The following is a 23378-nucleotide window of genomic DNA, read 5'->3' as shown; positions in this document are numbered from 1 at the left end:
GTTTAGGATCTGGTCTAAAGAGATCTTCCTCTTCTATAATCTTCCTCGGCGTCGATTTCTTCGGTGCCGATAGTGGTTGTTTTGTGTTTTTGCCTTAGGAGTGATTGAGTCCTGTGGCAATTTCTTCGGTGCCGAAGGTGGTTTAGGCTTGTCTGTATCAGGCCTTGGAGTCTTTGGTACCGCTATTGAAGATTTTGGCGTGGAGACAGATTTTGTTGGGCCTGCAGCGCCGGAATCTAGCTTCCCTTCTTTATTTTTGGAACCGGATGGTTTCGGAGTCGAAGCTTTCGGGTCCGTTACGGTTCTTGGCTTCGGCACCGATGCCTGTTTAGGTTTGGGTGCCGAAGAGTCTTTGGGCGCCGAAGGGGGTGTTAGCTTCGGTGCCGAAGAGTCCTTCGGTGTCGAAGGATGTTTCGGTGCCAATGGAGGAGGTGGAATTGGCACATGTGGTTTTTTCGGTGCAGAGGCACCGGAAGGCGTAGTCTTTTTCCTCGGAGCCGAGCCCGAAGGCGGGGCGTCGGAGGGTAAATGTCGGTCTCGACTGGGCCCCATGGGCGGAGTGCTGACCGATGCCTTTCATTTGGGCAATGTCTGTTGTGCAGGGGCAGAGGTACTCACGGGTTGTCGAGATGGAATCGAATCGTTAGAGTCCTCTGCTCCCGATCTGATCGGGAGATCAGGCGAGTCTTCCTCGGCGACGAGTGGAGCCTCGTCCTCGGAGACGTCTTCTTCGACGATCTCCTCCTCCAAGATGGCCTCCGGTGCTGGTGCTGATCTCCTCATCTCGTGTCGACGGGCCCTCCGATCCTGAATGGTCTTTTTCGATCGGAAGGAGGCACAGGCTGTGTAGGTCGACTCGTCGTGTTCCGGCGATAGACCGAGGTTGCAAACCTCGTGATGGTCGCTATGAGGGAACTTTGCTCGACATACCGGGCATCTCTTGAATGGTGTTCTGTCCATGAGGCGTAGGCTGTACGGCGCACCGGGATGTAGCTGGTGATGTCGAAAAGTTTATTCGATGTCGAAAGTTGTTTGTCTAAAGTTTCACGCTTCGAAAATGCCGAAAAGAGTCTTTTCTAGCCAGAGCAGAAAACTTTCATCCGAACCCAGTGGCGGAAAAAAACAATCTGAGGATGGAGTCGATGACCATGCGCAGTATTGTCCAAGGGAGGAGTCACCTATCTCGTGACTACAAAGACTTCTTCCAAGAAGACAACAACCTGCAATCATCCGAGCCCAACACCAGGTGGCGATCTATTGCTAAGTGTACAATCTTCAGCTCATATGCCTCGAACAGAGGCTTTGTTGACGCCACCTGCGTAGATCGACACCGTGTGGAGGTCGCAGCAACGTCAGAGGAGTCGGGGGGGGGGGGGGGGGGGGTCAAGCAACCTCTTGAGGAAGCTTAAGCGTCGGCACTGGCGTCGATGGACGCAAGGGTGTAGTCGTCTGGACATAGACGACCGCACCAGGGGACTCTATCTGGACACCCTCCTATGTAGATCCCTTCAGCAAAAGGTGCACGTTTAGGCAGACCGGACGTCGAATCTGGCGTCGGGCCGGCGCCGCCTCTTAAGTCTGAGCAGGAAGCCGCTCAGAGCTATGCAAAGACGGACCGGGTCTGCGACTGGGAGGACCCACTGGGCCGTGTCCCGCCGGCGTCGTATCGTCTCCGGAACCGGAGTCTATGCACACAGCCAGTGAGAAGGAAGAATCCGCCAGGGAGGACCCGATATGAGTGCCCTCCACCTGTTTGGGACCCGAAAGCGCTCCAGGGAGAGGTGGGGACCCAAAAGTACGACTGGAGAGCCATCAGAATAAGCCTTCGTTTGGTAACGCATCGCTCCAACCCCCGGAAGGGAGGGTATGGAGGAAACTACTGCCAGGCGCCCTTATTTGGCATAAAGCGAGAGGAGCGTGCCCCAGCAGTACGCGAATGGGAGGAAGACCTCCATGCTTGCCTCTTTTGCTTGCGCTTACCTGCCTTCGAGCAACGTTTGCGGGAACGACCTTGGAAGGAGCCCGATCCAGAGGGAGAGAGCGGCGACGCGAAGGTGCTGGACTGGCCAGCAGTTTCATATGGCGCTTTCTCAGGGACTTGGGCTTCATCCTCTGACAGGCGTAGCACTCTTTGGAGTCGTGGTGCACACCGAAGCACTACATACAGATGAGGTGCGGGTCAGTGCCAGGCCTCCGACGCGCACAGGCTTCATAAACCTTAAAACCCAAAGGCATTGCACACTGTTCCGGCGACACCAAAGGCCAAGGAACTGCTTGTTTTCCAGGATCCACGTTGGGACGCGGAAAAAGAGAAAACAGACGTCAGCGCGCCAGGAGTGGCATAACGAATAGTTTCTTACCTGTCGGTGTAGTTTTGCAGCTTGAAGATCTTTCTGGATTCACTATGCTGTGCATATTCCGCAATCTGGTGGTTGGGTCCGGAATCGTAGTCTTTCTTCTCTTTTTTTTTTGTAGCCCAGGTGGGCGTCGACGTCCCACCATTTGGTGTACCTTCGGTGACGTCGGCATGCTTCCGGCGGAAGCTACCACCCTTGGGCGCCATCTTCGGATTCTTTTTTCTGTCTTTTTCCTGCTGCGTTTGTAGTGAATCCATGGCTATGTTTGTTAATCGTTTTTCAACGTAATTCTTTTCACGTATCTTTTCATGTATCTTATAAGCTTGAACTTGCTTTCTTTTGTATGTGTTTCCACCTTCTTCTCCAGCCTCATCTTTCTGGCAGAGGCGGGTGGGTTCGCTAGTGAATCCAGAAAGATCTTCAAGCTGCAAAACTACACCGACAGGTAAGAAACTATTCGTTTTGCAGCGTGAATCTTTCTGGATTCACTATGCTGTGCATAGATTTTGTAGCGGTTTTCATTACTTTTGTGGCGGCTGGGTGGAAGATGAGCGTTGGTTGTTGAATATATGTTGAAGCACCTTTTGTCCTACTTGTGCTTCTTTGTTCATTTGTACATCCACGCAATAGTGCTTAGTGAACGTGTGCACTGAAGCCCATGTTGCCGCCAGGCATATGTCCGGAATTGGTGTGTTGGCCAGAAAGGCAATTGTTGCTCCTTTCTTCCTGGTGGAGTGGGCCTGCGCCCCTCCTGTTAGCTCCTGGCCCGCTTGTTTGTGGCAGAATTGTATTGTCTGTGCGATCCATTGGGCTATGGTGTTTTTAGTCACTGGTTTGCCCATGTAACTGTTTGCGAAGGATACGAAGAACTATTTTGTTTTCCTGTGTCCTTTCGTCCTTTCAATGTAGTGCATCACAGCCCTTCTTGCGTCTAGAGTGTGGAGCGACCTCTCAGCGCTTGTAGTGGGGTTTTGGAAGAAGCTAGGGATCTGAATACTCTGGTTCATGTGAAACCTCGACACCACCTTTGGCATGAAGTGTGGGTCTGTTCTCATCACGACCCTGTCACTGTGTATCTGGATGTAGGGTTCCTGCAGCGAGTGTGCCTGCAGTTCACTCACCCTCCGTAGCGAGGTGATTGCTACTAGAAAGGCCGTTTTCATTGTTAGCATTTGCAGTGATGCTTTGTGGATGGGTTCGAAAGGTGCTTTCATGAGCTCCGTTAGTACCACATTTAGGTTCCAGGCCGGTGGCGACATTCTCTTTGGTGGCGCTATTCTTTTTGCCCCTTCCAGGAATCTTTACACGACTTGGGATGTAAAGAAGCTTCTCTCTGTTTCTCCTCTTGTGTATGCCACAATAGCTGCCAGGTGCACCCTCAGCGAGGATGAGCTTAGCTTTAATTAAGTGTGTGAGGTACCTTAGCACCGTAGATTCCCTGGTCAGTTTTCTATGGAGTTTTTTCTTACAACACCATTGAGTGAATCTTTTCCATTTTTCCCCATAGCACTTGCGTGTGCTGGGCCTCCTTGCCTCACGCAGCACCCGCATGGTGCTCTCTGGTAGTTTTAGATGTGCGAACTCTAAGTCCTCAGGAGCCAGGCTGAGAGGTTGAGGCTCTCCGGCTCTGGGTGTAGAACTTCTCCGTTTTCAATGGAGTGTAGGTCTCTTCTTTTTGAGAACTTGTGGGAGGGGGGGCCCTGTGCCATCTCAATTATCTAAGAGTACTAGGTCTGCCTGGCCCATTGTGGTACCACCAGGATGAGCGGCATGTTGCTCGTCATGCATTTGTTGAGAACCCTGGGGATCAGTGGTATCGGGGGAAAAGCGTAGGCAAATGTTTTTGACCAGCTTATCCATAGGGCATTCCCCTGTGATAGTGCCTCTGGTTGCCTGGATGCAAAGTGTTGGCATTTTGCATTCCGGCGTGTTGCAAACAGGTCTATTGTTGGTGTGCCACATCTCCTAAATAGTCTCTCGGTTTCCTGAATATTGAGTTCCCACTCGTGGGACGCTGAAGTCTGCCTGCTGAGCCAATCCGCTTCTACATTATCCTTCCCTGGCAGGTGTATGGCTAGCAGGTCTATTTTGAGTGGTATTGCCCATCTCCAGATTTCTTGTGCCAAGCTTGACAGAGGGAAAGATTGAGTTCCCCCCTGTTTGTTTATGTAAAACATCGTTGTGGTGTTTGTATCAGCACCTTCTGGCTGTACAGGTGTTTCTGAAAGGCCTTGAGGGCTAGCAACACTGTTTTCAGTTCCAGGTAATTGATGTGTCTGACAGCATCTGTAGGGCTCCACAGACCCCTCACTCTGAGCCTGTTCATGTGTGCGCCCCATCCCTTCTGGGATGCGTCTGTGGTGATGGTCACTGTTGGGTCCGGTGGTGTTAGAGGCTTCCCTACTGTTATTCTTTCCGTGGTCCACCACCTTATTTCTTCCTGCACCCTGTGCGTTACAACCACTAGATCCTCCCAACTTCCTGTAGCTTGTGACCATTGCTGTTGCAGCCACTCTTGGAGTGGTCTCATCTGTAGGCGTACATTGGGGACCAGGTGTATGCATGACGCCATCATCCCCAAAATCTTGCTCACAGTCCTCACTGTCAGAGCTCGCCCCTTCTGGTAGTGACGTTTCTCCCTCAGTAGGCGGAGTGTTCTCTTCTCGCTGGGTAACACCCTGCATTGGACGGTGTCGATTTGAGCTCCCATGAAGATTTTCACTTGCTCTGGTTCCATTGAGCATTTTCCCCAGTGTATGGAGAATCCCAGGCTTGCTAGCGTTCTTGTGACCTGCTCTGCATGATCCTTGCATGTCCTGTAAGAGCTTGCCTTTACGAGCCAGTCGTCGAGGTAGGGGTACACGTGTATCCCCTTTCTTCTTAAATGTGCGGCCACTGCAGCGAGGCATTTGGTGAACACCCTTAGTGCGGACTTTAGGCCGAACGCCAGGGTCGTGAATTGGTAGTGATCCTTGTTCACTGTGAATCTTAGCATGTGCTTGTGCTGCCTGTTCATGGGGATGTGCAGGTACGCATCTTTGAGGTCAATGGTGGACAAGAAGTCCCTGGCCTTTATCTGCGGGATGACCTCTTGTAGGGACGTCATCTTGAATTTTTGAGTCTTTACGTATTTGTTTAGGAACCGAAGGTCCAGGATGGGTCTTAGACTTTCGTCCACTTTTGGCACCAGGAAGTAGTTGGAGTATACTCCCCTGTTGCGTTCTTTGAATGGAACCCGTTCGATGGCCGCTTTGAGGAGGAGTTCTTGAGCTTCCTCTTGGAGTAATCGCAGCTCTCTTCCAGAGTGCTCTCTTCTCTTTGGCTTTCTGTTTGGTGGTCTCTTTTCCAACTCTATGCAGTATCCGAACTGCATAATGTTGAGTATCCACTTGTCCGTTGTTATTTTTTCCCACTCCTGGAGAAAAAATCTCAATCTTCCTCCTACTGGCGTCACATGTTCCTTTGTGTCTTGTCCGTGCAGCCCTCTCCTGTTTGTTTTCCCGTGCTCCTCCCCCGGAGGGTTCGAGTGGGAGAGCACCTTTTTCCGTGTGAAGTCACTTAGAGGGGGGGTTGTTCACCGCCTCTCCTTCTGTGGCCCCGTCCATTTCCTCTTGATTGAAAGGACTGGCCCCTGCCCTGGTAGTTCCAGTTTTGCCTCTGCTGGCCCTGGTGACTTTGGTTGTCACTCTGTTGTCCCTGGTGGAATGCCTGGTGTGATTGCCCTTGCTGGCTTCCACCCCTGCCGTTAGGCCTCCGTGTAGGAGTGCCCCTTCTCATCCCCCTGAATTGCAGGGCCCCCATGGACCTTGCCGTCTCGTTGTCCTTCTTCAGTTGGGTGAGCTTCTCATCAACTGGGGCTCCGAACAGTGTTTCACCGCTGAGGGTGTGCTCAGGATGTTGTTCTGAACCTCAGCCTTGAAGCCGGAGATCCTGAGCCAGGCTTGCCTTCTCTCTGTGATGCCTATAGCCATCAGTCTGCTGGCTGTTTCTGCCCCATCCAAGGCGGTCTTGAGGCACGAGTTAGCAATGCTTTTCCCCTCTTCCACAAGGTGTGATGCCCTCTCACGGTATTGTTCCGGGAGGTGCTTGAGCAATTGGCCCATCTCATCCCAATGCTGGTATTGATGTCGGTTCAGGAGGGCATTGGAGTTCGCCATCCGCCAGTGCGTTGCGGCGTTCCTCTCTATCTTCCTGCCAGTTAGATCCATCCTCCTGCTTTCTTTGTCAGGTGGAGGTCCAGATGTTGTTGGGACGTTTGCCCTTTTTCTGGCCGTTGCAGCAATTATTGAGTCTGCTGTGACGGATCCCTTGATGTAAGCTGGGTCTTGGGAGGAGAATTTGTATTTCTCCTCCGTCCTCGGCGTTACTGATCTGCATGTAGCCGGTTCCTTGAAGGTTTCCTTCCCCTGGTCTGTGACGCTCTTTAGCATGGGCAAGAACTGGCTTCTTGTCTGTGTGGGGAGCAATGTCTCCAGCAGGAAATCTGCTTTTGGCTTCTCCTCCTCCAGCTTAACTCCATAGGCTGCTGCCGCCTTCCTCACCACCTCATTGTATGCCCCAATGTCGTCCGGTGGCGAAGGCCTCGAGGGGTATGTTTCCACAGCCTCCTCCGGGTTTTCGGCCTCTATGTCCTGCCATTCCTGGTCTTGGGCCGTCGAGGAACCTGAGCCGTAGCTTGACTGCTGCTCCCCGTAATCCCCCTCTGTGTAGTAGAGGTCTTCTTCCTCTTCGTGCTCCGAGGGTTCCGGAGTTTGACGTCTCCTCGACGTCGAACTCCTCGTGCTCCTGTACCTCAGCGACGGTCGGTGCCGGCTTCGAGGGGATCCTGTAACTTTGAATTTTTTCAGCGAAGTCCTTCTTTCTCTGAAGGATATTCTCCATTTCGGCCTCGAGCCTTCTTTTCTTTCTCTGCGGCCTGCTCGTCGTCGAGCGTTTCGGCTGCTCTTTTCGGCAGTGTCGTCGAAACTTTCTTCGGCTCCTTTTCTTTCGAAGTCGAAGTCGAAGGCCCTTTTTCGGGGGCTTGCTTCGATGACCTATGCTTTTCACTGGTCTTCGGCGTCCGGGAGTCCTTCTCTAAGGATCCGCTGGGCTCTTTTTCGGAGGATGCAGCTTCGGTCGTCGAAGTTTTCGGCGCCAGTGCTCCTTTCGAGGCTCTGGGCTCTGACTTTCGAGAGTCTGCCTCTGGCTTTCAAGACCCTGTGGGGGTTTTCGGGGTCGTACACTCTACCTTGTCAGGCGTTTTCTTATCGGTCTCTGCGACCGTGAAGTCATCTGGACCTTCGACGATGTTGTCCTCGTCGTCGGTGGAGAGGCCCAGTTCGTAAAGCGTCTGGGCCTGGCCCTTGCCCTGCATCGTGTGGTGAGCTGTCCTCTGTCTCTCTCAAACTGGGAGTGTCTTCGGCTTGAAGACGGAGCAGGCGTTGCAGTCTCTGCTCTCGTGGTCGATTGGCAGGCAGAGGTTGCAGACCAGGTGCTGGTCCTTCTGCGCGAACTTGTTGTGGCAGTTTTTGCAGAATTTAAAGGGTGTCTTGTACATCCCTGCGCTCAGGGGGCCCCCTGTGTGCGCATTCCTCCAAGGACGTCGAAGATCTAGAAGTTCTTTCCTTTCTTCGTCGTCTCTTCTCTGATGGTCCTCTTCTCAGGTCTTTACCGTCGAAGAGTTGCTGTATTTCCTTCTTTTCTCCTCCAAAACTTCTGGAGCTTCACGCGACGATCCAGGCCTAACGGCGGAAAAAAGAATCTGAAGGGGCGCCCAAGGGTGGTAGCTTCCGCCAGAAGCATGCAAACGTCACCGAAGGTACACCAAATGGTGTGACGTAGACGCCCACCTGGGCTACAAAAAAACAAAAAAAAAAAAAAAAGAAAAGACTACGATTCCGGACCCAACCACCAGATTGCGGAATATGCACATCTTAGTGAATCCAGAAAGATTCACGCTGCAAAATTGGCTCAGCTGATGTCAAGTCCATGGATGACGTAAGGGCCGAGTCGTGCGGCGCCGCCCCCTGGCACGCAGAGGTGCTGCTGGGTAAAGTTTTCTGGATCCAGTCTGATGCCTGGGGATATTCTAAGTTAAGGAATCTGCGGCTAGACGTCTATCAGATATAACATTTTAATAGCTGCTGAATACAAATAAAAGGACGAAAGATCAGCCTAATCCTCGCCTACGGTACAGGCATAGAATGAATTGCCACAAACAGAGAATCAATATTCACGAACCATGACTATGCTAAACATGGTTTATTTCTCCCCCAATTCTTTCAATGCACCTTTCCGGAACACTAAATCATACAATAGCTCTACCCCATACAACCTAATACTTCAACCAAATTGTACATGAATAACCACCTGAGAATTTTTTTTCTTTTTTAAACAAAAATGTATCTTTGGCATCAAAGGTAAATAAAAAAATTCCTGTATTGACCCATTTGTTGTGTGAGATTCCGTCTACGTGACACAACATATTGGGAATTCTGCTAAAAGCAAAAACAGATGTAGAGTTAAAGCCATAAAATACAATTAACCACAGTTTACTTTGTGCCTGGGAAAATGCCAGAAACTGGATTAAACAAGATTAAACATGGTTTTAAACATGGGCAACCAAACTGGTTAATTGCAACAACAAAAAATATCAAATTGATTTAAGTTTCTTACCAGATACGGTTAGCAGCAGCTTCTTGTTATCACCTCCAGGAAATTTAGATACTCTGCACTGATATGAACCAGAATCTGACAACTTTAGTCCTGTAATTTCCATTGACCCATCACCAGCTCTTGGGTCAGCCGAGGTAAAATGTACTCTACTACTCACTCCTGGAAATGAATTTATTGCTCCTCCATAAAACTGCAGTATCTGAAATTATTCAAAAAGATGAACCATATTAGTTTGTTGGAAAGATTTCAAAATAAATTAAAGTGCATTTCATATGTTTTAAAGGCAGTCAGTTTACAAGCAGAGACATCCTGGTGGCTATATCACAATTCCAGATGCAGATGAAAAAGAGAACCCATCTGTGTAAAAAGAAAAACAAACGAGGCATACATGACACTGCTTATGGGAATACCTATGCCTCTCTTTCCATAGTGTAGCCATGGTTCCTCTAATGCACACACAACTTGCCAAGCATAACTATTGAGAAACGGTTGAACCAGCGAGGACCACTCTCACCAAGGTTGAGTTGAACTGTAATTAAATGGTAGAAGGATCTGGGATTTGCAACCTACAGCAAGAGCTGCTGTCCAGTACAAGGTTCCCATGTAACCACATTAGCTCACTGCCATTTATGACAATGTTAAGGGTCATACACATACAAAACAAGCACTGTAAATGCAATAGGCCTCGCCTTTGATTAAGTTAAAGCCATTTGCTTTGCTATACAATACCATTAGCAAGGCAAATGGCTTTAACTTAATCAAAGGCGAGACCTATTGCATTTTCAATGCTTTTTTTCTCAGGCAAGGATTGCCTCCTGTCGATCGCTCCCCGTGCCATCCAGCCACTTTGGCCTATGCCCACCCCTCCGGTATCATCGCTTGATCCCGAAGGCCATGCTGTGGATTGCATGTTAATGCCCCACAGGACTCGCCTTCTCACACCCTGGCAGCTGAAAGGGTCGGAGGAATGCCAGATAGTCAGAGCTAGTGGCACCACCCCCACGCCCCCAGACCCACACTGATTTCAGTTCTACAGGTTGTTAGTGACTGAGCATGATTGGAAGGTCTCATAATCTGCTTATCTGTCAAAACGATGTATGCAGATATTTAGGCAATTATAAAAAAATATATACATATCTTTTTGTGACCGGGGAGGGTGTGTAGCCAGGCGAACAAACAAACACCGCCGTTTGTTACCATCACTTAAACATAGAGCAAAAACCAAGTAGCTGTTAAGGACTTGTGGGGGAGTGCATTAGAAGGCAAAGCACAAAAGAGGCTCTACTGTACACATGGCTGATTAAATCCCAGGGGTAGTGAGCATGTCCAAATCAGAGAGCTTTTCACGTACCTCATTAACTATGCAAACAGTGCCTTCCTTACGGCTTTATTATCTGAAGCTATGTGCTTTAAATGAGGCATTAAAAACAGTCAAACAGAGCACAGATAAGTGCTACATAGCGTAGAGCAAAACCTGGCGTGTCTTTGAGACGCGCGACGCACACCAGGATAAAGATCACGGAACACGGCAACACGGGGAGGTGCGTATTCCTGCACTGAAGCACTCAAACTGCTTTTAACAGCCCAGAGGAACTAAGAATATTTTAAACAAGTTTCCGGATAAGATACTTTACTCGAAGATTAACAATGCATTAATATTTCAATCTAAGCAACATAACCACAGACTATGGTTCTTTAAACTTTATGCAAACAGTAAGGTATTAAGAAAGCATCTTTACACTGCTTCGATCCGGAATAAAGACTCCTCTTGCATAGATACCGTGTGGGCGGTAGCAGAGGCGACATAGACTTTTCTTTTTCTGCTGCCCCACTTGGACTGACTGCCCTGACTTCCTGCTGGCGTAAAAGGTTTTTATTATCTTTACGGGGCCATGTGTTTAGCCCCATAAAGATAACAAACCTTTTACGCCAGCAGGAAGTCAGGGCTGTCCGTCCAAGTGGGACGGACGAAAAAGAGAAAATAATACATCACCATGACCTCTTTCCCAATGGCCGGCCACCGTTTAGCATAAACGGTGATGCCAGCCAATGGGAAAGAGGGGTGGGGCTTAAAACCCGCTAGGGAAAGCGCCTCAGATCATAAGATCTCGCCAGCGAGACTGCGCATGTGCACAGTTTTACGCTAGGCTTCGACCTAAAAACTTCACACAGCACTCGCAATAATAGACAGGAATGTACAAGATGACAGCCCTGAGGCAGGTGACATAAAAAACTTTGAGGATCATGTACGGATCAAAACAGGATGCAACCGACTGCCGACAATTTAAAGTCAACTTTTATAACATGAAAGACAGCATGGCCCCTCCAGACAAAAAGGATCTCCTCAACAGAAAAGCAATGTGGAAATATGAATATTTTTTGCACCAAATTTCAATCTTTCTGGAGATTTGGGTAATAACTGTATTTGGGCCAAGGGAAGGGTAGACCAAGAAAACTTGCCAAGCCTAGCATTTCTGAAAACTAGGCACTGAGGAGAGGCCAGGGGGTTATCCAGAAAGCCCTGCAAATGCCAAGCTCTGGTTCATGTTTCTTTGAAAACATCAGGTAAGTTGTTGGGATCTATACAAGTCCTACGGCCCATCATTTCCATGCTTCTTTTGATTAAAACTGTACACTACACTACTGGTGTGGGTGGGCCTATTATCCGTGACAGGAACTGGTCAATACTTGGAATCTAAAGTCAATGTAAAGTAAATATGGTCTTCACATGGTTACAGTTTTAGTCCACTCTTGCAACATGCCTTTAGTCCACACTCACACTGGGACAGGTTTTTATCGGGAGAAGTGGGAGCAAAGGCTGGTAAGACTTGGGTCATTAGCTGGAAGTGTCAGATTTTCATCACAAACTTGGAATGCTCAAGCATGCAACATCTTTTGGCACTCACCAGTGGCAAAAAAGTCTAGCTAGACACTGCAAGAGGTCTGTATTACCTCAAGATGTAACTGCCATTCATCATTCGCCTGTGTTCAGAACCCTGTCAAGTGGTTCATGATCAGGGAAGTTTCCGGATGCTCCAGCAAGGTCCAGAGAGGAAATGCCTCCTGGGACAAGACCCAGGGAAACATGCCACCCTTGCTTATTGCAGTACCACGTGGTGGTGGTGTTGTTGTCCATGAGAACCAGAGTTAGCCTTCTTTTGGTGGAAAGAAGGAAGGTGTTCAAGAGCCAGGTGAATCACCTACAGCTCCATGGAGTCAGGTTTCAGCCAGAGACCACACTATTCTAGTCGCCAACTCTTCCAGATGCCCTCAACAGCCCAGCAACGCCACCTCCTTCATGCTGGTCAGATCTAGGTGTGTTAGGCATGAGGGTCTGCCACTGGTCTAATGAGAGGTCCCAAAGCTACCTCTACAGAACTTTTGTAGTCTCCTTTGAAACATGGAGGCAATCTGACAGGTTTCCATGGTGCTGGGCCCAATGACACTTCAGATCTCACTGCAGAGCCAGTATATGCCACCTGGCATAGTAGACTAAGAGGATGCAGGAGGCCAAGAGGACCAGAATCCTCAGAGCCACTCTCCAGAGACCCAGGACTGAGGCTGAAACATCAGCCTTATAGTTCAAATGTCCTGGACTTATGACTGTGGGAAGGCCTTGGCACTATATCCAAAAAAGGCTCTACTGAAAGGGAGTCTCTGTAAAGGAGTCAGCTATGAATCTGGCATGTTGATAGTGAACCCTAGGAGGTTTGTCGATGTCTGTAGGTGTATACAACTGACCGTGGTGAGCCTGCTTTAAACAGTAAAAGACTTGAATGCCCATCCTCCAAAGAGGTGCCTTTTCTGAACTCCTGAGGGGAAATTAGAAGGCCAGAGAGGAGCATGGGAAATTGAAAATGCTCCTGGCCTACTTTGAACGGCAAGTAGTGTCTGAATGACAGCAGGAAGACAGACTCGCTGTCTGTAATAGGGGATCCTTTGGCTGCTGATTACGCCTGATCACTCCTGATCTTTCCTCTTGCAGCCGATTGGACACTGCTCGGGGGGGCCGCCATCTTGGGTGAGGAGCGGGATTAGGGTCAGCATTCCTGTGCTTCGCCCCTCCCGCCCTCCCGCCCTCGGCCACTACAAAATGGAGCCCCCATTCCGGAGGCGCAGCGGATGGGCGCAGCGGGCGCGCGCCAAAGGCAAGCCCGTCTTCACCCGTCCGCGCCCGCCCGGGCTGAGACCCCTGGTCCTCCCATCACATATCCGGCGAAAATACTCAGGGATCTGCAATTCTCCAACTTTCCCCTACCGCCCGGCGTGCGGGAGCGCACTGTCCATCTGGAGATCGCCAGAAAGTCATCTATCCTTGGCTCCCAGTCTGACCATGGCATCTCCCATCCCTGCTCTATAGCCCCCCCCACTGGCACTCAATGACACTCACCTTCGGGTGCTTTACCTTAATACTCGTTCCATGGTGAAGCACCAGCGTGACTTATTTTTGTTGCTCAGCATGGACAAACCTGACGTTTTGCTCCTAACCGAGACCTGGCTTACGCCGGATTCTCATCCGGATATCCTGGCAGCTCTTCCCCCGGACTATTATATCCTTAATGTTAATCGCCCATTGAGTCGCCCTGGAGGGGGGGTAGCGGCCATCATACATAAGAACTTCAGATTCCTCACCTCCGCCTCGCTCACTCTATCTGGGGTAGATAACAGTCATCAGCCTGGAAACCGCTGGGGGTGCCCTTGCGATTGTACTCCTCTATCGCCCCCCCCCCAGCCGATGCCATCGTTCCCTCTGTGTCTGAGTGAGCAGGTAGCTGACCTGCTCACCCATCACTCCCGACTCGCTGTATTCGGCGATTTTAACTATTGGTTTGACGACGACCAAGCCGGGCCCCACGCTATCGAACTTTTTGAAATTCTGACAAACCTTAATTTGTCCCAACACATTTCTTCCCCTACCCACATTAAGGGTCATATTTTGGACCACATCTGGACTCACAACCTCGTCCTGTCCTGCCCAGTCATTTCCCCCTGCCTTTGGTCAGACCATCATTTGATCGAGGTTACTATCTCGATTAAAGGGAAACTCAAGGCTCCCTCCCACCCTGGGGGATCGTGTCGTAAATGGAATGCCTACGATTCTCAGGGATTCCTTGATCACCTGATCAATACCCGCCCCATTACTCACCCTGAATCAGACATTGACTCCACGCTGGACGGGATAACCTCCTGGCTGTCATCAGCCAGCGATATATACGCCCCCCTCACTAGATTTGCTCATACTAGATATGGCAATTCTCATCGCTGGTTCTCAGAGGAATTGAAAGTACAAAAACTCAAATTACGCCACCTAGAACGCAACTGGAGACGGAGCTACTCCAAGGAGGATCGCACTAAGTTTGTGAGGGCCCGCAACGAATATAAAAATGCCATCACTAAAGCAAAGGTCTCACACATCTCGGAAAGATTGGACACAGCCAGTGATAAATCTAAAGAACTCTTTAAAATTCTGAACGATTTCTCATCCGACCACAGGGTACTTCCATCCCAGGCCCCCACCCAAGAAACCGGCAACTCGCTCAATTCCTATTTTACTCAAAAAATTGTAAATATTAAGAATGCTATCCCTCTCTCCACTCCTGTTAGCCCTCTTGATTACCTCCCTCTTAATCCTTGCTCCTTTGCCCAGTTCCCACCGATTACCCTTAGCACCCTTTCCGAGCTTATCGCTCGTGTCAAATCTGGATCCCCCAAGGACTGTTGCCCCCCCCCCCCCCCCCAGGACTGTTGCCCCCCCCCCAACCCTCCATGTCCTTAGGGCAACCTTTTCTGCTTTGCCTGATTGTATCCTCCCCCTTCTGAACACCTCCCTCAGCTCCGGCACGGTCCCCAGGGCATTCAAGGAAGCCATATTGGTTCCCCTGCTGAAAAAAACAGGAGCTGACCCTGCCAATCCTGCCAATTACAGGCCCATTTCCCTTTTGCCTTATACTTCTAAACTTCTGGAGGCTTATGTTACCACCTGCCTCTCGGCATTCATCGAGAGCTCCGGGTTCCTGGAACCCAACCAAGCTGGCTTTAGACCAGCGCATTCCACCGAAGCAGTCATCCTAAAAGTCCTGGACACCCTCCGGGAGAATGCCGACAGAGGGTCCCCTCAGGCACTGGTCCTTCTGGATTTATCGGCCGCGTTCGACACGGTGGATCACGACATCCTTCTCCACCGTTTCGGACAAGCAGGCATCCAGGGACCTGCCTGGGAATGGATCAAGTCTTTCCTCTCGGGCAGAGTTCAAACAGTCCACCTAGGCCCCTTCACCGCTACCCAGGTCCCTATTACCTGTGGAGTCCCTCAGGGATCCTCCCTCTCCCCTTTATTGTTTAATTTATATCTTCGTCCACTGATCCATTCACTGAGCACCTGGAACTGCACTGTCCTTAACTATGCTGATGACATGCAGATTATTTTTCCCTTAGATTTCCCTGATGCTGTACCCAACTTTCAGGCAGTAATGCTGCATATCCAACAATAGATCATTTCCAACCAGCTTAAATTAAACCCTGAGAAGACAGAACTCATCCTGCCTGGTACTAGTCCTTCACACTGGGGCCCCCATTTCTGGCCAAGTGAGCTTGGTACTCCACCTAGCCCCTCGAACTCGGTAAAAAGCTTGGGCGTTACCAGCGACACTGACCTTTCCCTTAAGACTCACGTTGGCACCAACATCTCTGCCAGCATGTTCCAGCTACGCAAAATTCTTAAGATCTCCCATTTACTCTCCCATGAATCCTTGGTGCAGATAGTCATCTCTCTTGTCCTTTCCCGCCTGGATTTTTCCAATTCTATTCACTGGGGGCTACCTAAGTCCCTTCTCCGTCGCCTTCAGCTGGTGCAGAACCAGGCAGCCAGACTTATTCACAAAACCTCCAAATGGCAATCCGCCAGACCTCTTCTGGCCAAACTGCACTGGTTGCCTATTGAACAGCGAGCTGCTTTTAAAATTGGCTGCCTGGTATACAAGGCCCGGCAGTCCAAGGGCCCGGCCTTCCTAGAATCCCTCTTCAAATCTTACTGCCCGGCTCGCAACCTTCGCTCTGCCCATCTCCACCTCCTCACTACTCAGACGGTCAAACTGAAAAAGCTGGGTGGTCGCAGACTCAGTTATCTGGCACCTAAACTGTGGAACTCCCTCCCTCTACATATTAAAACCTCTGACACCTTGCTTAGCTTCCGAAAGAGCCTAAAAACATGGCTCTTCTCAAACCCCATTTAAGCTATGACCCCCACCCTCAATTTTAATCACAGCGCCAGGAAACCTCCGGTGTCAGCGCGCTTTATAAATACAGCATAAGATAAGATAAGGAAGGGTACATAAAAGTAGGTGTCATGCAAGTCCAAACCCTCAATCTACTTGCCTTTATTCAGGGTAGGCAGTACCAGGGCCAAAATATGCATCTTGAATCTATCCTTATGCAGAAAGGCATTGAGATCTAAAATAGGACAAAGGCCTCCGTCAGCACGAGGAAGTAGAGGGAATAACAACCAGTCCTTATACCGGAGGCCTGCACCCGCTCTGATGCTCAATTGGCCAAAGGAGCCTGCACCTCTTTGAGCAATCTGGATAGGTGTTCATCTGACAGCCACTCTGATGTGAGCGGAAGATGCAGCAGGTCAAAACGAATCGCAGGACATAGCCCTGGTTGAACGGTCTGAAGGACCCACCGGTCTGATGCTATATTTTGCTACCCTTTGAAGAATGTCTGATCCTGCCTCCTACAGGTGGACGTGTGCCACAAAGGGCAAACTACAGAGATTTGAAGGCAGATGCCACAGTAGCGAGGGACAGGGAGGGAGGTTTCTGCCCCCGGTCCAAAAGCATGGATGAGCTTGTTGCAGGAGTTGGTGAACCAGTATGCCAAACCTCTGGAGTACCCTCGAAAGGGACAAAACTGTGGAGGGTACTTGTAAGCAGGAGAACAGAGACCCAAGTAACAGGTTGGGACCTGACTCTCTTTAAAGGCTTCTAGTGCGGAACTGACCTTCTTGCTAAACAGTCAAGATCCTCACAAAGGTATGCAAGTCAATAGAGTCTTGTTTATTACACATTTCATTTCTTTCCTTAACGCATACTCAATTATTATTATTATTTTTTTAAATACAGAAACATTTCAATAAAGTTCCCTACCTATTACCTCTTTGCTAAAGTGGTAATAGGTGGGGAAAATATAAAACCCAATAGTTACCAATATCGAAGGCCTTAACCCAGAACACAGCCAAACTGTACTTAAAACATACCGCCTTTAACTTTTATAAATGCAATAGTTAGCCAATCACATAATGACTCGTCATCGGCATGTACTGCTGTACTTTTTGTGCAATTTTGGGAAACTACATCGGCAACAGATATCAAAGTTAAAATGCCTTATAGAATCTGAAATACGCACCCTACCTAGCTGTACTATCAAAAAGGATTGTCTGCACATCATGGAAATCAGACTGCTAGTTTTCGCGCTACATTCAATACAATAGTCTACGGAAAATGCATTGGGAGAAAAACTTGTTTTGGGACCACTTTTCCGATTGCGCCCCCTTGCCAAATCGCCACAAATCTATGAAAAATCTGCCCATGTAGCAAAAGATATAGGTCTGCAAAGCCTCGTGGGGATTCATCAGATGAACACAAAAGTTATTGAAGATCAAAAATAAGAGGAATTCCGATCTCTGGGATTCCTAACTAGAACGGCTACGGTCACTCTGTGATATCATTGCGCACAGACAGACCCCTAACCAGATTAAAGGACATAGATGTCAGGCAGTGCAGCTGAACCCCACCACAGATGCAGAGTGGGAAAATATACATATGGAGTCAACACTGTATCGAGCAGTGTATGATTCAAGAGCTTTCAATGCAACCATGTTTTGATCACCCATCTGACCCCAACTAAACAGTGCAAAATGTACCCTAGATACTCCTCTGGACGTCTTAAATGTCTCGAAGAGGAGGCTGACTTTGTGCATATCACATGGGGCGGTTAGAATGTGCAGACCTTTTGGAAGTCTATATTGACTGAGTTTAGGCACTGTGCGTGCAAATGCAAATTGGAAAAGCAATCAGTCTCGCAACTGTTGGAGTTGGATTAATGTTTTTTTTCCCATGGGACCTCTTTTGGCCTCATATGGTACTGCACCCTGCAGAAGATCTAGTAAATACACTCTACCCATAATGCATTGCGTGAAAGACAGTCCCACGAGTACATTCAAATAGCTATTTCCATATATATAATTAGCAGCTTTGAAATGTGGAAAAATAATTACTGCATTAATTTAGGATTAGGGTGTACTCTGTGTGGAGCTGATGAAGGGCCATGTATAAAAAATATCATTAATGGGAGATGTGGTAGTGAATAGCAACCACTGCCAGCCTTGCTTAGGACTAAGCGTGTGTCCTGGAGTCCTGCCTGAACCCTTTGAAGGAAATATTGCTCCGAGGCTATAAATAAAACCTAGGGTGTATTAACACATGTAACGGGGGTGTTCTCATGTGAGGATAAGACAAGAAGGTACTAAGGAGGGACTACTAAGCCCATTCAACAATGAAAAGCCACCATTTACAAAGGGCAGGGACCAATTAAAAAAGATGGGTGGAGCTCTATGCCCATCTCCTGAATACAGCAAACACAAGGAGATGATGGACAGAGTGCTGACATTTTTCAGACGCTCACCCCAAGTCACAGATCAGGGTTGAATCCATCATCTTCTTTAGCTCACTTCACCACCCCAGTTCAGACACAGCTTTATGCAAATCAGTCTTGACCCTGTGCCTCATGGGAACAGTCCAGCCCGAACTCCCAAGCCATGTTTTCCCTGGACCGGAAACAAGAATCCGGAGAGCAGTTTTGGGCTGACAGCCCGCATGAGCCAGGCTAGCTTGAATCCAGTGGCAAAGTGAGCAAGGGACCCACGTCTGGGCATACCCTGCCAACTTAGGGCGAACAAAGCAAACACAAGGAGACGATGGCCAGAGGGGTGAAACTTGTCAGACACTCACCCCCAGTCACAGATCTGGATTGAATTCATCATCGTACTTTAGCTCACAATTGTTGTTTTTGCATTTGTCACCACGAGTGGGGCAGGTATGCCCAGATGTGGGTTCCGTGCTCTCCATTCCACTGGAGTCAAGCTATCCTGGCTGATGAGGGGTGAAACCCGGAAACCAGTACTAGGATGCTTGTTTCCAGTCCAGGGAGGACCTGGCCTGGCAGTTTGGGCTCAACTGTTCAATTGGTTCAGGGGGCAAGACTGATTTGCATATGGCGGGTTCAAACTGGAATGGCAAGGTGACCAAAAAAAAAAAAAAAAAAGATTGATTTAGGCCCAGATCTCTGTACTGGGGTGAATGTATGACATTGTTCTACATTCTGTCCATCAATGGTTGTTTTTGCATATCCTGAATATAGCATGTCTCACAGAGACAGCACAAGTGCTTCCTAAGCGGGAACTAAAGAAGGAAAATGGGGAGGATATTTAAAATGTTAGGCACGGTGCTAGTCAAGCGAACGTGTCCTATATAATGACTTTAGGTCAGACCTCCAAAGCTTGGCTATTGGTTTAAAGATATGGCGAAGGTGTCCACTGCAGAAGAAGGTTTAATGAAAAACCCAGTGGGACGAAAAACTAGTGGAAGACAATGGTTTGGGCTGAGATGCTCAGATTGCCAAACAAACCCTCTCCCGATGGCAGGCCGCCATGAATTTGCACTGTGTGATGTAAAGTGGTCTGGACTAATCATTGGATGGGTAGATGGGGAAGGGGATCTGGGGGAGCCATTGCTAAAGTAATGCAATATTAAGAGATGGCCTGACAACATATCAATGTGATGTGAATGGATCATGTTGTATGGGTGGTGAGCGACCATGTAAATCTTAGCTATTAAACGACAAATCCACTAGCTGTGCAGGCAAATGACAATCGTGTGTAAGCAATAATTATGGACATCAAAAGTTGGTTTGCTGCTGCTTAAGGTATGCATTACCTGGCAAATTGTGGTAAGATGGGCTGAGTACAGGACAAATAGTTCGGCTTGTTACCAGGTTAGGATTCTTTGTTGTAAAGGAACACATTGATGTACAATGTTAGCAAATATTTAAACTGTACTGACACTAATTTTAATATAATTAATAATTTAAATACTGTTGCTGCTATGTGGGAAATCAATAGAATGGTAAAAGAAAGTTGCAGCAAAGTATTTGAAGAAAAAAATATAATCATAAAAACAGGTATCTGCAATACTTACAGTTAGATCACTCTGTAAACTATCCTTGGGCAACAAAATCCATTCTATACTTAATGTACCATTGTCTCCTGGTGTTAGTTCAAACGTGCACGGCAAGCGTACGCTGTCTCCTTGAGCTTTTTCAAACTTGTCTTGTTCTGGAGTATTTATTGTGAGTGATTGCGTCAAACCTGTAATAATTTAAAGAATGGTTACAGAGCGAACAAACACCAGAATATATATATTTTTTTAAAATATTGCTTTGTGTATAACGTTTGGAATTGGTACTGATCTATGAATCACCAGATAATGTTCAATTATCTTCACTTTTTCATTTATTTGGAATCAATGTCCTAACTGCATCACCAGCCAATCTAAGAAGTCTCATATGCTATACGTTCCTTTTGTTGTGGCAAGCAATCTGAAGTAGAAGATATTGCAACATGAATGGAGTTTTGCAGTAACTGCTTTGTCGGGGGTTTGGTAGCAATAAAATACTAATCTAGTGAAATGAAATGCAGTATATGATCTTTATAAAAATCCCGTCAATCTCTTGAGGGAAGGGACTACATTTTCTAATAGTTGTGGCTTTTAACAGCATAATCCAATTAATGTTCATGTGAAAACAAGATGCAAATAAAGTATGTGTAGGGAGTACTTCCAGATAAACGCTTTTCATATCCATTCTGGATTCCACAGTTGGCACAGTGGCAGAGACTGCATGGGGGCTAGAGCAGCAGAGGCTGCATGGGGGTACAGAGTAGAGTGGTGTAGAATAGAGTGAAGAGGCATAGAGTTAAGTGGCACAGCGTGCCATAGAGGAGTAGAGTAGCATAGCGTGGCACAGAGGAGCACAGAGCAAAGCGGTGTGGATATAAAGCGTGGCACGTTTGCAGAACAAAAACTACACAAAGTCTTTCAAAGAAGGTCCTGCACTATCCCTTGTAAACAGTGGAGGCGTGGGGACAACTAAATAACTGAGCTAACTCATTGTTACTGATGGGAGCAGGGTTTTCTGTAAATAAAACCTGCTCAGATTAAACCTTCCATGGTGTGAAAATGATTAACAAAGTTTTGAGATTAACCAAAAAAGTATTATTAACCTTTAGTTTGGGAAAAGGAAATAAGAAAGGTGCTGGAAATTGACAATGTGTTTAAGTATGCCACAAACGATTTGTGTACGAAAATACAGGGAAGAAGGAGCAAATATTATTTCAGTGAGCAAATATGGAATGAAAATGCGTTTATTAAGCACTATTAATTACACAGAAAAATTGTTTTAACCCCTTCTACGCTCATGACGAGCTCAGCTCGTGATGAGCGTAACCTGCGCTACGCGGATAACGAGCTGAGCTCGTCACGTAACGCAGTTTTTTTTAAATCGCAGCGCGCAGCGGGAAAACCGCTAGCGCGCATGCGGTTAAATGATTGTGTTTATATTAGACTAATGAAAGATTGAAATGAATTATGAAATGTTTATTTCTGCTAGAGAAAATTGCACGCTTTACAAAGGCGGCCACAAAGCTGCTATTTGGGATAATTTTGCTTAAAAAAAATTGAAATGCAGAAACATTTGTTTTATTCTTTATAGATGACTATTGTGCTCTTTTTTGTCGATGGATGCTACGTGTTCGGAGTATCAGCGGAACATCCTACTGTCTGAGGAAATGTTAAGTTTTGTGCATACTGGGCTAGTAAAATGTTACAATATTTGTTTGAATATACATGTGTCAAGGAAGGAGAAGATTTTGGTTTCCTTTGCCGAAAGACGATGATGACAGCTTAAAACTGAACAATGAACTTTTGAAAGAAAAGAGCGACGGACGAGGTGCGACATCACTCCCTATGCTTCTAGATCAATGAGGAGAGAGACTTTCCTGGATTTTGATACAAGAGTAGGGTGGACTTTTAACTTTATGGTATAACTAACTATTAGAGATAGAATACATGTTGGTTGGCCAAGTTAGAACGAGACGTCTGTATGAGCGTTCACGTGAGCGGTTTCTTTGAGATTCTTGGCTGTTCACGTGAGCGGTTTCTTTGAGATTCTTGGCTGATGCCATCTGTGAGCTGACCCCTTAACTTTGCTCCTCATACCTTGTGACGATTGCTACAGCTTACCCTTCCGGCTGGAGGGCTAGCTGTGCTATAGTTTTCTTAGGTTTGTATGAAATTCTGAATTTCTATTTGATCTTATACAATTGCTTGTTTGTCTCTTACACTACCCACTCAACTCATGCTCCTTGATTGAGAGGTTATTGTGAATTGCTGAATTGTGTTCTCTTATGTGGGGATTCTAGTTCGATACTGTTTCATACGCTTTCAAAGAAAATAGAAAAAAGCAAAGTAATAGAGTAATAGAGAAACTGAGTTTGCCGTAATTCATTATTGTAACTAATTATACAAATATATATATATATATATATATATATATATATATATATATATATATATATATATATATATCTCCAAACCAAAGTTTGCTTGCAAAGTAGAGAAGCCCATGAGCAAGGTGAGGAATTATGCTTTTATTCTTTGTAGAAAGCAGCCTGCGAAATGGATGCAAATATAGCAGCAGTGTCAGAAAGTCTGCCTGACGCGTTTCGTTTTCAACTTCTTCAGAGGCACTGACTCCGATACTCCTAGGCAAACATTTTCAGGCAGCTACACAGTGATATGAAGGCTCCGAGGCAAGCAACTCACTTGAGAATGACAGGACACTACATATACCATGAGGCTTTGTGCTGGGACACGCCCACTGAGGCGGGAGATAAATGTCTGTGTAGCTGCCTGAAATGTTTCGCAGGCTGCTTTCTACAAAGAATAAAAGCATAATTCCTCACCTTGCTCGTGGGCTTCTCTACTTTGCAGGCAAACTTTGAGATCGATATATACATATATATACACATACATACATACATACATACATACATACATACATACATATATATACACATATATATATAAAATCACGTCCTGAAAATGATCTGCTGAGTTTGTGCACTATTGTATTGAATTGCCTGCCAGGGATCAAGTTTTTTTTTTAACTCTATACGCGTTTGGCTTTACGAGTGGAAGCGCAGCAGGAGCGCTGTGTTGCAACCGTCTGTGGCAGCTGTCTGCTTTTTCCCCCTCG

The 23378-nt window shown here is 47.4% G+C and overlaps 1 protein-coding gene across 2 annotated transcripts in view; it reads right to left on the bottom strand.

Annotated features, from left to right (window-relative positions):
* The window catches only part of CXADR (CXADR cell adhesion molecule), a 274960-nt gene that overhangs the window by 166021 nt on the left and 85561 nt on the right, over nucleotides 1-23378 (bottom strand). For both annotated transcript variants that reach the window (XM_078658356.1, XM_078658357.1), the window contains exons 2-3: nucleotides 20264-20433; nucleotides 9012-9210 (exon numbers count right to left, since the gene is read on the bottom strand). In XM_078658356.1, coding sequence (XP_078514482.1) covers nucleotides 9012-9210; nucleotides 20264-20433 — 369 coding nt within the window. The remainder of the gene's footprint in view (nucleotides 1-9011; nucleotides 9211-20263; nucleotides 20434-23378) is intronic.

Source organism: Lissotriton helveticus, chromosome 8, assembly GCF_964261635.1.
Source record: "Lissotriton helveticus chromosome 8, aLisHel1.1, whole genome shotgun sequence".
NCBI classification, from domain to species: Eukaryota; Metazoa; Chordata; class Amphibia; order Caudata; family Salamandridae; genus Lissotriton; species Lissotriton helveticus.
The sequence above is the reverse complement of the archived record's forward strand: the minus strand, read 5'-3'. Positions and strand labels throughout refer to the sequence as shown.